At 38.3% G+C, this 17,661-nt stretch overlaps 2 protein-coding genes across 2 annotated transcripts; one reads left to right on the top strand and one right to left on the bottom strand.

Annotated features, from left to right (window-relative positions):
- Nucleotides 1–5,747: 5,747 nt before the first annotated feature.
- On the top strand, nucleotides 5,748–6,668 carry LOC129628455 (olfactory receptor 1013-like). The gene has a single exon (XM_055547895.1). The coding sequence runs from the start codon at nucleotides 5,748–5,750 to the stop codon at nucleotides 6,666–6,668; it is 921 nt and encodes a 306-aa protein (XP_055403870.1).
- A 2,579-nt stretch (nucleotides 6,669–9,247) lies between these two features.
- Nucleotides 9,248–10,177, bottom strand: LOC129628456 (olfactory receptor 9G4-like). The gene has a single exon (XM_055547896.1). It carries the CDS (start codon nucleotides 10,175–10,177, stop codon nucleotides 9,248–9,250), a length of 930 nt encoding a protein of 309 aa, XP_055403871.1.
- Between the last annotated feature and the right edge of the window lie 7,484 nt (nucleotides 10,178–17,661).

Genomic DNA, 17,661 nt, shown 5'->3' with positions numbered 1-17,661 from the left:
AACAAAATAGAGAATATTGAGTCCAGGGATTTTCAATTTTTTTCCCCAAAGAAATAGAAACCACTTTTAGTAGTCATGGATCCAAGATTTCAAAGATTTTCCCCAGCCACAATATAGTTCTAAATTTGTATTGTGTTTCAGGTAAACTAAGCAACCAATAAAATCTCCTAATAAGCTTATGAATTGAGATAAAAATGGAACTCTATGTGTTTTCCATTTAAAGAATACAGGAAGGAATATATTCTAATGGAGGAAAAGAGAAAAAGTTAACCTAATAAAATGTATAAGTGTGCATTTGGTGCTCAGTTGTGTCTCATGCTGTGACCCCATGGACTATAGCTCACCAGGTCATCTGTCCAAGAGACTTCCCAGGCAAGATTGGTAGAGCAGGTTGTCATTCCCTTCTCCAGGGGATCTTCCCGACCAAGGGATCAAACCTAGGTCTCCAACACTGCAGGCAGATTCTTCACCATCTTAGCCATCAGGGAAGCCCTAATTATATGTATATAATATTAGATACTGAACAGTTCTAAGGAGAATAATAAAGTATAAAAAAATATATAAAAAATGTCAAGGAAGTGGATTACAGTACTTTGATCAGGGAACACCTGAAAAGGGGTGATATTACCAGCAATTGACACTGTAAGAAGGGAGGGTGTTTGTTACAAAGATATCTGAACAAGGGCATTCTAACCACAGGAGCCATGAAATTAAAAGATGCTTACTCCTTGGAAGAAAAGTTATGACCAACCTACATAGCATTTTCCAAAGCAGAGACATTACTTTGCCAACAAAGGCCCATCTAGTCAAGGCTATGGTTTTTCCAGTAGTCATGTATGGATGTGAGAGTTGGATTGTGAAGAAAGATGAGTGCCGAAGAATTGATGCTTTTGAACTGTGGTGTTGGAGAAGACTCTTGAGAGTCCCTTGGACTGCAAGGAGATCCAACCAGTCCATTCTAAAGGAGATCAGCCCTGGGATTTCTTTGGAAGGAATGATGCTAAAGCTGAAACTCCAGCACTTTGGCCACCTCATGGGAAGAGTTGACTCATTGGAAAAGACTGATGCTGGGAGGGACTGGGGGCAGGAGGAGAAGAGGACGACAGAGGATGAGATGGCTGGATGGCATCACTGACTCGATGGACGTGAGTTTGAGTGAACTCCAGGAGTTGGTGATGGACAGGGAGGTCTGGCGTGCTGTGATTCATGGGGTTGCAAAGAGTCGGACATGACTGAGCAACTGAACTGAACTGAACTGATAGGTGCTGACAAGAAAAAGCCAGTAGGAAATATAAAGCAAATAATTCCCCCAGTATGTGATAACTCATGAGAGGAAAGTCATTACCTTTGCAATTCTGAATTAGTAGGAAGCTGTCTGATCTAACCATCCTGTTACCCAGTGGTTTACCAGAATTTTTTTTTTTTTTTTTTGCCTTGTTGACACCTCATGCATGCATGCTAACTCACGTTAGCTTTGTCCAACTCTTTGTGGCTCTATGGCCATAACCATCTGCCAGGCTCCTCTGCGCATTTTGACAACTCACAACAATATTAACCAAATTAGCCTTCGTGGGAAGATGGTCATGTTGAGCTCATTTCAACTGCTATGGTCACTTTGTACAAGGGCCCTGTGAACATGAAGTCTGGTGTGGGGGGAAGGAGGCTGACTAATACTCAGGAGGAAGGTCACTTCATCCATCTCATTCGTGAAGCCTCCAGTTTATGTATGTGTGGCTAGAGTTCTGTGCATATGTGTGAGCATAAAGGGTTTAGGATATCTTCTGATTCAGTTCAGTCACTCAGTCATGTCCGACTCTGCCACCCCTTGGACTGCAGCATGCCAGGCCTCCCTGTCCACCACCAACTCCCAGAGTTTACTCAAACTCATGTCCATTGAGTCAGTGATGCCATCCAACCATCTTATCCTCTGTTGTCCCCTTCTCCTCCCACCTTCAATCTTTCTCAGCATCAGGGTCTTTTCAATTGAGTCAGTTCTTAGCATCAGGTGGCCAAAGTATTGGAGTTTCAGTTTCTGATTAGTCTATGACTTTGAAGATTCAATGAAATATGACAATCTCTCAGCCTCTCTAGCAAATTTAATGTCCTCACAATGCATTGGGTATTCCTCAAAGGCTACAACCATTGAATGCTAGTGTGGTGCTGTTCAACTGTACTGTTTCAAGAGGTATATAAATCTATTTTTATTCCAAACTGACTTCCTCAATTTTACTTCTCAAAACAAATGTTATTAGTCCTGCATCCTTTCTTCAACTTCTCTTCCTGTAAACGTTGTTCATTCATGATCTCCACTTAGAAGATCTTCAATTCTTTTCCCCTCAGACAAACAGAGGAGTTAATGGTGATAAATTGGGATCTTAACCATTGCATCTTTCATGTCTTTATAAAAACACTAAACTTTGCACTTCTCCCCAGTGATGCAATATGGTTTTCTGTTTACTGTCTGAGCAGAGAATGTATTGGGGGAGTAACTTCACAGACATCCATTTGAAAATTCCAATAATTATAACACTGTATCCAGAGATCAGGGACAGGAAACTAAAATTAGGGTTCTGTTTTATTCTGTATGTCTGGGAGTTGGTGATGGACAGGGAGGCCTGGTGTGCTGCGATTTATGGTGTTGCAAAGAGTCAGACACGACTGAGCAACTGAACTGAACTGAACTGATACCCAGTATGATCTCTGAGTATGGGTACATAATGATCACCTATATATCTAGTCTCAGACCCAATGAAAGAAGAAAGCAGATCAAAGCTATATTTAAATTATTTCATTAGACCCACTGGCAAGAGTGTGCCTTGGGTGTTTTTCTGTCACTTAAGGTTAGTGTTAACTCAGAGTCAGAATCCAATAACCCACAGAAGAGCTGGGTACTTACCTTTGCCCAGGGTAGGATTATTCTCATAAGTGGTTTCTGGCCATCTACAAGAAGGCTTGAAGGAATATGTATAGAACATATACTGGCTAAATTTCAAGATCCTTTATCAAAGGCTCCATGCTTTTCCATAAGTCTAAGGTTTCAGTGGCTGTAAACTAGCTTAGGTCAGAGAATTATATGTGATAGTATTTGCCTACTGGAACATTTTGTGCTGATTTTTAATCCAAGTAAAAATGAAATATTACTGTGGTTATTTTCCCATCTACTTCATTCCATTAGAATCCCCTGATCCATGAGACACTGCCATGAATGTGTGAACAACAGAATACTTGGCTAAGATCTAGAGTTTGTGACTTATTGGAAAATTGCTTCCATCTTGTCTCTCAGAGTTACACAGTAAGATATGGCTTTCTGGCTTCTTGGGTTCCTTTTTTTTTTTTTTTTTCCTTTTTTGGTTGAACACTCCAGGTTTAATTTTCAACAAATGTCAACTTACCACACTACACTTATAATTTCTATTGCATACCAAACAATTTTAATAACTTTAGAACTTGTAACTTCTGAGAGCAATTATCTTCTCTATTCCTGAAGGAGCAAGACAAAGAACAGCTTATGAGTTGAAGGGAGTTCTGGGAAATGGGTCACCTGGCAAGTTCCATGGTCTAGGTCCAGGGATGAAGCCAGCTGTGGCATCTTTGCAAGAAATAGGGAAGAGAAAACCACTCTGACCCCACTTCCTATCCTGCTATTTATAGCCACTGGCTAAACCCATTAAGTAAACAGAGAGCAAAGGAACCCATGGACACAGTTTATGGAGCTGAGCATACTGGAAAGAAGATGAGCTTAAAAGTATAGAGAATGGATTGGAAAGAACAAAGGAAAGGTATTCAACAGATAGTAAAGATATCAGTGTCATTGAACATATGTGTTTTAATATCCAAATATACACATATGAATATATAGTACACTTAATAAATGTCACACATGTTTATTTTGGCTTCTACACAACTGGAGAGAATGAGAATGAAAATTCTGATTGATTACATTTCAGCTGAGAATTTTAGTCTTAAAAAAAAATTCCATCACTGAATAATGCCCAATTCATCAACGCAGATTTTATTTAATTGTCTTGTTAGTCATTTCCCATGACCATGAAAACCTAAGGGACTGCAGAATCTATCATCCTAGGGATTCAGAAACTAGTATAGAGGATTCTGGAACACTCAGATTTGAACTCTGTTGAGGTGGTGGTGTGGCTGAGAATTTTAGGTAAGTTATCTAACTGAGATATTAGAATTAGATGGAAAAGTATACTTATTCCTCCAACCAATCCTAAGGTCATTTACATCCTAAGACATATATGTGCTAGTAGTAAGAGGGCCTCTTTTCAAATATCTCTCCATCTTCCTATTGAAGTTTCTGAACCTGCTCAGAGTTCACAAGAGAAAGTAGCATTTCTCATTATTAGAGACAAAAAAGAGCAATAAATATTACCAAAAACTGACAAGGAATGTGAAAAAAACCAGTGTAAAATAAAATAACGATATATGCTACAACATGGATAATAAAGGAAACATTATTTCAATAAGGTCTCTTTCTATAGAATTCTTTTGATCTCAAATTCCTGTGTATAATAATGATCATAGGAATATTTCTCTTTTGTTGGGGTATTGGCCTTCCCAGATGGCTTTAGTGGTGAAGAATCTGCCTGCCAATGCAGGAGATGCAAGAGACATGAGTTCTATCCCTGGGTCAGGAAGATTTTCTGGAGTAGGAAATGGCAACCCACTCCAGTATTCTTGCCTGGAGAATCCCATAGGCAAGGGAGACTGGTGGGCTACAGTCCATGGGGCCGTAAAGAGTCAGACGTAACTGAGCACACGGCACAGGTATTGAGAATGCAGTTCTCACATGAGTTTTATCTCCTGCTTTCAGTAAGAGAAGGGGATATCAGAGTGTCCCTTAGGTTTCTGCTGCTTTTTAAATGCTAATGAAATAATTCTTCTGTCAAAGTGGCATATTTGGGGGTGGAAATACCTACCACCCTTCATATGTCACTACCTCCTAAACCATGGGGACTTTACCATGTCTCATGAACTTTGAACAACTTGTTCATTTGTAGCTGGGAAATATAAAGCAGATTTTTTTTTTTTCTCTCAGGGCAAAAATTAAATTAGCACCTTTCCCAGTTCCTCTTCACCAAATCATTCAGTTTTTTCTTTTTAATATCATCTATCATTAAATGAAAAAATTTCTTATTTGTTTCCTTGCATAGTGTGTACATGTTCAGTCACTAAGTCGTGTCTGACTCTTTGTGACCCCATGGACTGTAGTCCACCAGGCCCCTCTGTCCATGGGATTTTCCAAGCAAGAGTACTGGAGTGGGTTAGCATTTCCTCCTCCAGGGTATCTTCCTGACTCAGATCAAACCTGCATCTCCGGCAGCTCCGTCATTGGCAGGCGGATTCTTTATCCCTGAATTACCTATGTATGTATCCTTTCTAAATAAAGCCTCCACAGAATAACCGTCAGCGCTGTTAGCTTCACTACTGTATCCTAATGCCCAGACAGGCCCAAGGACTCAAGAAATATTTTCCTAATAAATAAGCCCCAAACAGCATTAAGGCTTTCTAGTATTCAAGTCATTTTGTTGAAATAAATATGTTGAGGCTTAGAAAACTTCCCTCATCTTCCCAAATAAGCCAAGATTCCTGTTCAGCTCTTCTGTACTGTAATAACCATAGTCTTGACCATATTTCATAGATTTGTATAAGAGAATGCCCTCCTTTGATATGGGTTGAGGTAATTAAACTCTTAATTCCTTCATTTTTAGGTGAGGTCTCTTTAAACCATGGAGAAGAACAATCATACGGTGACTGAGTTCATCCTTGTGGGATTCACAACAGACCCCAAGATGCAGCTGGTCCTGTTTGTAGTGTTCCTTGGTGTGTACTCCATGACCCTGGTAGGAAATACCACCCTCCTAGTGTTGATCTGTAGTGACTCTCGACTGCACACACCCATGTATTTTTTCATTTGGAATCTCTCTTTTCTGGATCTCTGGTACTCCTCTGTGTACACCCCAAAGATCCTAGTGACCTGCATTTCTGAAGACAAAAGCGTCTCCTTCACTGGCTGTGCAGTCCAGTTCTTCTCGGCGGGGCTGGCCTACAGCGAGTGCTACCTGCTGGCTGCCATGGCTTATGACCGCTATGTGGCCATTTCCAGTCCCCTGCTCTATGCTCAGGTCATGTCGAGGAGACTCTGTGTCTGTTTGGTTATATATTCCTATACTGGGGGTTTTGTCAATGCAATAATACTCACCAGCAACACATTCACGTTGAATTTTTGTGGTGGTAACATTATTGATGACTTTTTCTGTGATGTTCCCCCTCTCGTGAAATTGGCTTGTGATGTGAAAGAGACGTACCAGGATGTGTTGTACTTCCTCCCAGCCTCCAATGTCATCACCCAGACTGTGCTCATCCTGGCTTCCTACGCCTTCATCGTTGCTGCCATCTTGCGAATTTGCTCCACCCAGGGCCGCCTCAAAGCCTTCTCCACCTACTCCTCCCACCTGATCTCTGTCACCTTGTACTATGGCTCCATTCTCTACATCTACTCCCATCCAAGTTCCAGCTATTCCCTTGAGAGGGACAAGATGGTATCTACATTTTACACCGTGGTGTTCCCCATGTTGAACCCCATGATCTACAGTCTGAGGAATAAAGATGTCAAAGATGCCCTGAAAAAACTCTTCAGGTTCACATAATCTGAAGTCTAAACTGACATAAATTTCTTGAAACATTGGTCAGTGAAAACAGACTGCTTCAGGGGCAGTTTGGGAAGGAATATTTTTAAAAAACACACACACCCGTTTCTTTACTCAAAGAAATTCAATGAAAAAGTCTTTTTCTTTGCTTTAGTTTGTTTTGTTTAATAATTCTGCTATAATCTATTCTACAACTTAATAAATTCAACTTAATATAACTTTTAAAAAATGATATCAAAATTTAATGCAATACAAGAGTATATATCACTTCTGAAATTCCAAATGATTAAATTTTACTATTTCCTTGGGATAGACCCATTTTCCACCGACTTGATGAGCATTAAGGGATTGTGAAGAAACCATTAAATGGATTCTTGACATTTGTGGAACATATCCCAAATTCTTCTTGTCTGATACAATGCTTCTGTGGTAATGAAAGAGTAAGGACTGTGAAGAATTTTTTGATGGAAAGAGGAGGCAATTAGGTGTTAGATAATAAACACAGATAAAAAGAAAAATCAGAAATATCAGATCTAGTACAAATAATGAATTGGCCTCAACTATTGGTTCTGAAACTTTTATTTAACTGTATTTTATAAATGTACCCATTATGACAATAGCTATACTTTCAATAAAAAAATTGTAACTTCTGATGTGCAAACTACTCGTTTGTCAAATGTAGCCATCATTCTGTAATTTGCAGTGTTGTTGTAAAGAGCACTTTTTAAATTAGTCATTTCAGGTGGTCAAAAAGTAAAAAGAAAATAATTATTAAAATTATTAAAAATTAAGTAAAGTTGACCTGAAAATTTTAAATGTTGTTCTAAAATACCTTCCTTTCAATGTTTATCAGTGAATGATTTTAACTTTTTTTCATAAGAAATGAGTTTCTCTGCTTTCTTCTGGTTTTCTTCTCTCTTTCTCCATCTAATCTCTAGCTGATTCAGACATTTCCCACTAGCCAATGATATCATATATAGTCCATAAATATAGAATCTATACATATTATGTTCAAAGTATTTCAAAAGCTACTTGCTGAATAGACTTGGCAGGAGGTAGACAAGTCAAACAGAGACAGAACCAATACCAGGATGTGCTCACTTTTAGAGTAATAACCAGAGGTGGATACTACTAAGCACTTAGCTTTCCCTTGCCATGCAAATTCACATTTGGGGATGGCAACCTGATTTGAATTTAGCCTCTTTTTAAAGGTAAAATGTAAACTGCCTAATACAAATTGCAAAAATGGGGGGATAACAAGATAATTTTTTAACTTAATCACCTGTGTCAGAAGCTTATAATTCCAGACTAGAATCATAGATTCATTGTTTTCAATTGCCTAGCTATCATTTATGCATATATGTGGAAATTAAAACATATCTTGAAGGATCATCTACAACAAATGAATTAGTATGTTTGGAAACATTATCTTCAGTTTTATAGTTTACAGTTTCTATAAACTTTTTATAGGCATGAAAGTATTTTTGAGAGTCAAATATATAACATCAGATTATGAACAACAAGAGTATCTGGAGAGTTACTGTTCATTACTTTTGTTATGAATATTGATGACAGCAAGAGGATCAGTACTCTTCCAAAAGCAATGGAGGTTATTATTGCTTACAGTGAACTTTTTAAAATGTTAAGTGTAAAATGCAGAATCAGTTTTCAAAAAGAGCTATATATTGCAAGCAAATCACAGGAAGAAAAACAACTAAACCTGCCTTGTACTAAATATTGACCTGTAAGGTTCTAGGTAATTAAAAAGTCCCATCATTGTCTGTGAGGGTGGGAACAAACACTGAATCTAGAATACAGCAGAGCTTTAATTTGTTGGGGCTTTGGTGTTTTTTTTTTTTTGTTTTTTTTTTTTTGTCTTTTTGTTTCTATTTGTCCCATTTGATGTTGTTATTTTCCTTCATGGGGAATATGCAGTTCATCATCAGATGGATGGCATGGCAGACTACTCATTCTATCTGGAAGAGATCACACTTAAGGTAGTAATCCTAATAACATATGTTTCCCTATATTTAGAAAAGTGTTTTCTTCATAATCTAAATAATTCAAACACTTTGCTTAATATTTCATCGAAGTTGAAGGCACAAGGATGACAAAGAAATAATCAATATACACAATTAGAGTTTTATGAGGGAGTTTGGAAGAATGTCTTAATAAAAACAAGTATTTGTCAAATTTTGTTTCCAGCTTTTCACAATTTTAAATCTACTTCCCAATCAATGAAGTTTGCTCACCAAGATTCAAACTCAAACTATGTATTTGAAAGCCATCCAAATCTTTCTTTTCAAAGAGCTCCCACAAAATCAAAGAGGATGAGTTTTTATGAAAATCAAGTACTGCAAAGTAGCAGAATGCAATATTGTAGAGCACCAAACAACTCAATGTTAGTTTTAAAAGTTTAATCACAACAAAGTAATAATCAACAGAAAATGGTTCAATCAATGATTCATCTTTTAAGCAAAATGTGTTGTATTTACTTGAAATATGGCAATGTGCACAAGCATGTTTATAAGACAATAATTTGGAAAATGCAATGCCAGCATCCTGCAAAAAGATCACCTTCATCTTTGAGGTTTTATAGTCTGTGTTGCTTTCCAGAAGGCTGCTTTAACATCTTTGTTTCTCAGGCTATAGATGAGAGGGTTGAGCAATGGATTGACCACAGTGTAAAACAGAGATGCCACTTTGTCCTTCCCCAGGGAGTAGGTGGAACTTAGCCTTGAATATGTGAAAAGCAAGGATCCATAGAATAGCATGACCGAGACCAGGTGTGAGGCACAAGCCTTGCACCTTCCTGAAGCTGTGTGGATCCTCAGGATAGCGAGAAGGATGCGGAAATAGGAAATGATGATGACAAGAATGCTCGAGAGGACCGTGAAACCCACGAGACCCAGGAGGACCTGCTCATAGACCTTGGTGTCTGTACATGACATCTTCACCAGTGGCGGTGCATCACAGAAGAAGTGGTCGATGATATTTTTGCCACAGAAACTCAGGCGAAAAGTGTTGGCAGTATGTGCTATGGCATTCAAGAACCCTCCTATATAGGAGCCAGCAACAAGCCTAGTACAGAGAGAAGGGGACATTGAACTTGAATAAAGTAGCGGGTTACAGATTGCCATGTGGTGGTCATAGGCCATGGCTGCTAGGAGATAGCACTCAGTGTAGGTTACGGCACAGGAAAAGAAAAACCGGGCTCCACATCCAGCCAATGACATGTGCTTATCCTCTGAGACACAAGTCACCAGGATTTTCGGGGTGTACGCAGAGGTGTACCAGAAATCCAAGAAAGACAGATTGCCAATGAAAAAATACATAGGTGTGTGCAGGCAAGAATCAATATGGATTAAGATAACTAAGGACATGTTACCTGACAAGGTGATCAAATAAAGTATCACAAATATTCCAAATAGGGTCAGTTTCCACTGGGGGTCTGTTGAGAGGCCCAGTAAGATGAATTCATTCAGGATGCTGTGATTTCCAACTTCCATGTCCACTAGGAGAAAGTCTGATAAGATAAGAAAAAGTTGCTAAATGATTTAATGATTTTCTATTGAAAGAAATAAACTGTATATTAAACCAGCAATTCCTAGGAAGCTTATGGACTTTTATCTCTTATTGCTTAGAATGATAGAACATCAGTCTGTGACTTAGGGGCCACTGGAATTCAAGTTAGTATCTCATTTTGAAGTTTGGTCTTTCACTTCCTAATTGTTTAATGTAGAACACCTCCTCCCATAGGCACCCCCAAATTACAACTGTTTACAGAGCAACTATCAATGAGAAAAACCTGATTCCAATAGACCATATTTGGGGCCATAAAAACACTCAATAAAATAATTCAAGCTATGGGAAGTATATTTTCTGACCCCCATGTGTTGATAATTACATTAGAAACCAGTAGTAGAAAATAGATCTATGAAAAATTCCCAAATATTTGAAAGAATATTTAAAACACTTTTTAAAATATAAATTTATTTAATTTAATTGGAGGTTAATTACTTTATAATATTGGTTTTGCCATACATCAACATGAATCTGCCACAGGTATACACGTGCTTCCGATCCTGAACCCCCCTCCCACCTCCCTCCCTGTACCATCCCTCTGGGTCATCCCAGTGCACCAGCCCCAAGCATCCAGTATCATGCATTGAACCTGGACTGGCGATTTGTTTCATATATGATATTATACATGTTTCAATGTCATTCTCCCAAATCATCCCACCCTCTCAAAACACTTCTAAATACCTTATAAGCAAAACTTAAAAATACATATAGAAATTATTTTTAAGAAAGTGAAAATAAAACACAACATATTAGTAAGTGGGAAATAGTAAAGCAGCACTTACAGGGAAATTTCCAGCACTGAACACCAACAAAAAATAAATAAATAAATAAAATCTGTTTAATCAGTGATATTTGCTTGTAAGTGTGGGCAGGAAGTGGCCCAGACGACAGAGTAGAACACTGAGCTCACCTCCTCCCTTGAGCACACCTAAATTATAACTATTTACAGAGCAACTATTGCTTAGCATCATCTGAAGACTTTCCACAACTGAAGAAACTGAATACATAAAGAAGAAACCATGAGATAAATAGAAGATATGAAGATACAGATAAGTTGACACCTTGCATATATATATATATATATATATATATATAGAGAGAGAGAGAGAGAGAGAGCGCTATATTTAAATGTCACGGTAGTCAAAAAAAAGAGAAGAGAGAAGAATACAAACACAACACTAAAGATAGTCAAAAAATCACAAGAGAAGACAACAAAACAGGAATTTTTAAAAGGATTACCAAAAAAAAATGAACAAAATGGCATTAAGAAATGCACATGAATACTTATTTTAAATATAAATAGAATATATTAGCAAATCAAAAAATATAGAGTGACTAAATGAATAAGAAAATAAGACCCATGTATGTACTAACTGGGCTTCCCAGGTGGCGCTGGTGGTAAAGAACCCTGCCAATGCAGAAGACATAAGAGAGGCGGGTTCAGTCCTTGGGTCAGGAAGATCCTCTATAGGAGGGCATGGGAATTCACTCCAGTATTCTTGCCTGGAAAATCCCATGGGCAGAGGAGCCTGGAGGGCTACAGTTGATACAGGTGCAAAGCATCAGACACAACTGAAGTGACTTGGTACATACACACACATGTACTGTGCCTAGAAGATATTTCAGATCTAAAGACACATACATACTGAAAGTTAAAGAATGGGAAAAAGGTATTAAATGTAACTGGAAAGAATGTGGGGTAACAATACTTTTATCAGACAAAATCAACTTTAAAACAAAGAGTGATAGACAAAGGCATTACAAAATAATAAAGATATCAATCTAACAGTAAATATGTATACACACATATATAATGTGTGCATGCTCGGTTCTGTTCAACTCTTTGCAACCCCATGTACTGTAACCCTCAAGACACTCCTGTGTCCATGAAGTTATCCCAGAAAGAATACTGGCATGAGTTGCCATTTCCTCCTCCAGGGGACCTTCCCAACCCAGGGATCTAACCTGTGTCTTCTGAGGTTTTTGCATTGGCAGGCAGATTCTTTACTGCCAAGCAACCTGAGAAGCCCTAGACTCACAACTGGAATCAAGATTGCCAAAAAAAAAAAAAAAAAAAAATCAAAAACTTCAAATATACATATGATACCACTTTAATGGCAGAAAGTGAAGATTAACTAAAAAATTCTTGATGAGGGTGAAAGAGGAGAGTGAAAAGGCTGGCTTAAAATTCAAATTCAAAAAATGAAGTTCATGGCATCTGGTTCCACCACTTCATGGCAAATAGATGGGTAAAAAGTGGAAATAGTGACAGATTTTATTTCCTTGAGCTCCAGAATCACTGTGGATGGTGACTATAGCCATGAAATTAAAAGACACTCACTCCTCAGAAGAAAAGCTATGACAAAACTAGACAGCGTGTTAAAGAGCAGAGACATCACTTTGAGGGTAGAGTCAAAGCTATGATTTTTCCAGTAGTCATGTAGGGATGTGAGGAGTTGGACCATAAAAAAGGCTGAGTGTCAAGTAATTGATGCCTTTGAATTGTAGTACTGGAGAAGACTCTTGAGAGTCCCTTGGACAGCAAGGTCATCAAACCAGTCAATCCTAAAAGAAATCAGCCCTGACTATTCATTCATTGGAAGGACAGATGCTGAGACTGAAGCTCCAAAACCTTGACCACCTGATGTGAAGAGCTGACACCCTGGAAAAGATCCTGATTTGGGGAAAGATTGTGGGCAAGAGGAGAAGGGTGTGACAGAGGATAAGATGGTTGGATGGCATCATTGACTCAATGTACATGAGTTTGAGCAAACTCTAGGTTATAGTGAAAGACAATGAAGCCTGGTGGCTATAGTTCATGGGATCACAAAGAGTAGGACATGACTTAGCAACTGAACAACAACCAACCAATGGTTACTAAAAACTTCAAAGAGAAAAGTTTAAAAATTGGAAAAATAATTCAAAAAGAAATAAAACTCTAAATTCAACAGAATATTGCAAAAGCAGTCCTTTGTAAGCGTTAAGTCTATAATGTTAAACTCAAGAAACAAGAACGTATACCTGTGGCGGATTCATTTTGATATTTGGCAAAACTAATACAATTATGTAAAGTTTAAAAATAAAATTAAAAAAAAAAGAAACAAGAATAATCTCAAATAAACAACTTCCCAGTACATTTAAAAAAAACCAGAAAAAGAAGAACAAATCAAAGTTAGTAGAAATAATAAATATCAGAGTAGAAATAAGTGATAGGTACATTAGAAAAACAATAGAAGATATCAGTGTAACTAAAAATTAGTTATTTGAAAAGTTAAAAAAGAGATAAATCTTCAGCCATATTCATTAACAAAAGAGAGAATGACCAAATAAATAAAATTAGAAATAAAATAGAATTTCAGTTCAGTTCAGTTGCTCAGTTGTGTCCAACTCTTTGCGACCCTATGAATTGCAGCATGCCAGGCCTCCCTGTCCATCACCAACTCCCAGAGTCCGTTCAACCTCACGTAGTTACAACCTATTTAACAGAAATACCAGCAATCATAAGAGAATACTATAAACTGATAAGTGCCAACAAATTAGAAAACCTGGAGGAAATGGATAAATTCATAAAAATATGCAATATTTAAAGACCAAATAAGGAAGAAAGAGAAAATATGGGCCAACCTGTTATTGGCAATGAGATTGAAAAAAAAAAAAAAAAAAAAAAACAATCAAAAAATCTTCCAATAAACAAACCTGGGACCAGATGAAATTGTATGATTTGCAACCACATGGAAGGATCTAGTGGAGAAGGCAATGGCACCCCACTCCAGTACTCTTGTCTGGAAAATCCCATGGATGGAGGAGCCTGGTAGGCTGCAGTCCATGGGGTCACTAAGAGTCAGACATGACTGAGTGACTTCACTTTTATTTTTCACTTTCATGCATTGGAGAAGGAAATGGCAACCCACTCCAGTGTTCTTGCCTGGAGAATCCCAGGGACAGAGGAGATTGGTGGGCTGCTGTCCATGGGGTCACACAGAGTCGGACACAACTGAAGTGACTTAGCAGCAGCAGAAGCAGGAAGGATCTAGAGGATATTATACTAAGGGAGTAAATCAACTGCTGCTGCTTAGTTGCTTCCATTGTGTCAGACTCTTTGCGACCCTGTGGACTGCAGACTCCAGGCTTCTCTGTCCATGGATTTCTCCAGGCAAGAGTACTTGAGTGAGTTGCCATGCCCTCCTCCAGGGGATCTTCCCAACCCAAGGATCAAACCTGGGTCTCCTGCATTGCAGGCAGATTCTTAACCATTGAGACAACAGGGAAAGACTAATACTGTATGATCTCATTTATATGTGGAGTCTAATAACCAGACCAAAATCACTGCAGGTGGTGACTGCAGCCATGAAATTAAAAGATGTTTACTCCTTGGCAGGAAAGTTATGACCAATCTAGACAGCATATTAAAAAGCAGAGACATTATTTTGCCAACAAAGGTCCATAGAGTCAAAGCTATGGTTTTTCTAGTAGACATGCATGGATGTGAGAGTTGGAATATAAAGAAAGCTGAGTGCCAAAGAATTTATGCTTTTGAAATATGGTGTTGAAGCATCTTGAGAGTCCCTTCAATGATATCCAACCAGTCCATCCTAGAGGAAATGCGTCCTGATTATTCATTGGAAAGAATGATGCTGAAGCCTAAACTCCAATACTGTGGCCAGTATTGGAAGAGCTGATGGGAAGAGCTGACTCATTTGAAAAGACCCTGATGCTGGGAGAGATTGAAGGTGGGAGGAGATGGAGATTACAGAGGAAGAGATGGTTGGATGGCATCACTGACTCAATGGACATATGTTTGAGTAAACTCCAGGAGTTGGGAGACCTGGTGTGCTAGAGTCCATGGGGTCGCAAAGAGTCAAACATGACTGAGTGACTGAACTAAACTGAACCATGTAAGTAAACCTAGGTTAGCTTTCTGGATAATAACACATCTGACTTCATTCTCTTTTTGACTCTAGCTGACAGCAAGCTGGACCCCAGACTTGTGAGTGGGTCCATTCGTCCTCATCTAGCTCTCACTGAGTTAGCAGCTGTGCACAGGCATATCAGCCAGCCTAGGTCTGAGAAGACAGGGCTGGTGTGGTCAGCCTTGCAAAACCACCAGGTTGAACTGGCACCTGAGTTCAAATCCTGATTTCATCCCTTGATAGCTCTGCAATCTTGGGAAAGTACTTAAAAGCCACCATTCCACATCTCTATACCTTTTAAAAGGTAGGAAAATGTCAGAGTTATAGATTAAACGAGTAGCCCAGGCTGGGGACAAAAATTAAATCCAGTAGAAGCTAGTAAGAGTAAGATTTAGACTGGTGATGTCCTTCAGAACTTTTTAAAAATTTTTGAATAAATATCTTTGTTGCCTATTTGCATGTAATTTGACAAAGGAGCATCACGTTCAGCGTGCAAAGTTCACTGGCCTTGGATGTAGGAGTCCGGTGATAAGGACAGGGCCTGACACCATTTGTGTGATTTTTTAAAATTCGGATTTAATAGACATAATGACATAATGCCTGTATAATTTTAAGAGAGTCACCTGTCCTCCCTGGAACGCAAGTTTATCACATGAAGAAATGTGTTGATTCTTTTCTAGAGCCAACTTTCTGTGATTCCAGTGTGTTAAAATCTCTTATAACCTCTATAAAATCTATCATAAATATAAGAACATGTAACCTCACCTGCAATGATACAGTGTGCAGAACAGATTAACAACCTATATGCTATGCATGTATCTTTGTAGACATTAAGCATATCATCATCTTGGCTTAATTGAGAGATGAAATATATCCTTATTTTAACATGAAGATTTGCATTGTCATACTTGTTTCTATAATAATCAATAATGTGAACTTGTGTACATTCCTTAATTTCTTTATCAGGAAAATAATTAACTGCTCTTAAATTTTTGAAATGTTAAACCTCTTTGAAAACCTAACAAAAGCAATGTATGTTCTTCCCAATTTCCAAAACTGCATGTATGTTTAAACAAACAAAATTTTAGGGGGTTCAAGAATCCCTATAGATCTACCCATAGATTTTGTGGTCATGATTCTAAATTAGAAATTTTACCTGTAAAAGGGACTTACCTGGTAGCTCAGTTGTTCAAGAATCTGCCTGCCATGCAAGAGACCCGGATTCAATCCCTGGGTCAGGAAGATCCTCTGGAGAAGGGAAGTCAACCCATGCCAATATTCATGCCTGAGGAATTCCATGGACAGAGGAGTCTGGCTGGCCACAATCCATGAGGTCAGAAAGAGTCAGACAGGACTGAGTGACTCACTCACACACACAGTAAAAGATATCTAATGCTAACATTCTATACTCCTAAGAGATGAGTAACAAATAATTCAAACTTCAGAAGTTTGCCGTTGAATTCCTAACCTTCAGTCCTCCAAAGTGATCTCTCTGTTCATTTGTTATATCAGGTAACAAATTCTATTATTCTAGCTTCTCACACTACAAATTTGGAATCAATCTACTTTCTTTCTCCTCCTATTTTCTCTTCAAACTTCCCTCTGAAATTTGCACCTAAAAAATGAGCACCAAGAAGTTAAAATATTACACCTATAGTTGAGTCAACACAGAGTATCAGAATCACTAGAGTCAAAAAGCATGTCACCTTGTATGTCCTCTTGTTTTCTCCACTGTGTAAAATAATATGTGATGAATCAGCATAACTGTCACACTGAATTTGAATTCTAGATGAGAGTTACGTTTCTCATTAATGGACCTCTGTTTAGAAGTGTGTGTGTGTGTGTCTGTGTGTGTGTGCACGCGCATGTACATTTGGCAAAAGACAAACTTTGTACTTCTCTTCTGATTTCAACTGAGGTCGAGTGAAAGTGTAAGTCTCTCAGTTGTGTCCAACTCTTTGTGACCCATGGACTGTAGCTCTTCTGTCCATGGGATTATCCAGGCAAGACCACTGGAATGGGTAGCCATTCTCTTTTCCAGGGGATCTTCCCAACCCAGGGATAAAACTCAGGTCTCCTGAATTGCAGGGAGATTCCTTATTGTCTGTGTTACCAGGGAAGCCCAACTGAGGTCAAAGAGAAGCCAAATCACTTAACTGCCTCTGATCTGAGATGCTTACCTTTGACCAGAAGGATACTCCTGGAAGTGATACTCTTTTCTGTCTCCTCTAAAGTTTCAGCCTGCTTTGTTAGACCTGATGCATTTATTTCTTCAGAAACCCTTTGGGATTCCTTCCACACAGAAGCCCAGAAATATGTATAATAGTCTCCAAAGACATAGAGTTCATTTGAAGTATGGGGATAATGTAATTAAGATATAACAATATGATGAGTACTTTATTAAAAATTGGCTCTTTAAATGGATCTAAGTCACAATCTTACTACTAAATATGTCTGATAATTGAAACTCTCCAAATTGTTATTAATTAGACTTCTCC

This window comes from Bubalus kerabau, chromosome 15, assembly GCF_029407905.1.
Source record: "Bubalus kerabau isolate K-KA32 ecotype Philippines breed swamp buffalo chromosome 15, PCC_UOA_SB_1v2, whole genome shotgun sequence".
NCBI lineage: Eukaryota > Metazoa > Chordata > Mammalia > Artiodactyla > Bovidae > Bubalus > Bubalus kerabau.
Note: the sequence above shows the minus strand (reverse complement) of the source record. Positions and strands in the feature narration are given on the sequence as shown.

What these genes read in the sequence shown, in the direction of transcription:
- LOC129628455 (XM_055547895.1), top strand. Translation starts at nt 5,748, where the DNA reads ATGGAGAAGAACAATCATACGGTGACTGAGTTCATCCTTGTGGGATTC.
- LOC129628456 (XM_055547896.1), bottom strand. Translation starts at nt 10,177, where the DNA reads ATGGAAGTTGGAAATCACAGCATCCTGAATGAATTCATCTTACTGGGC.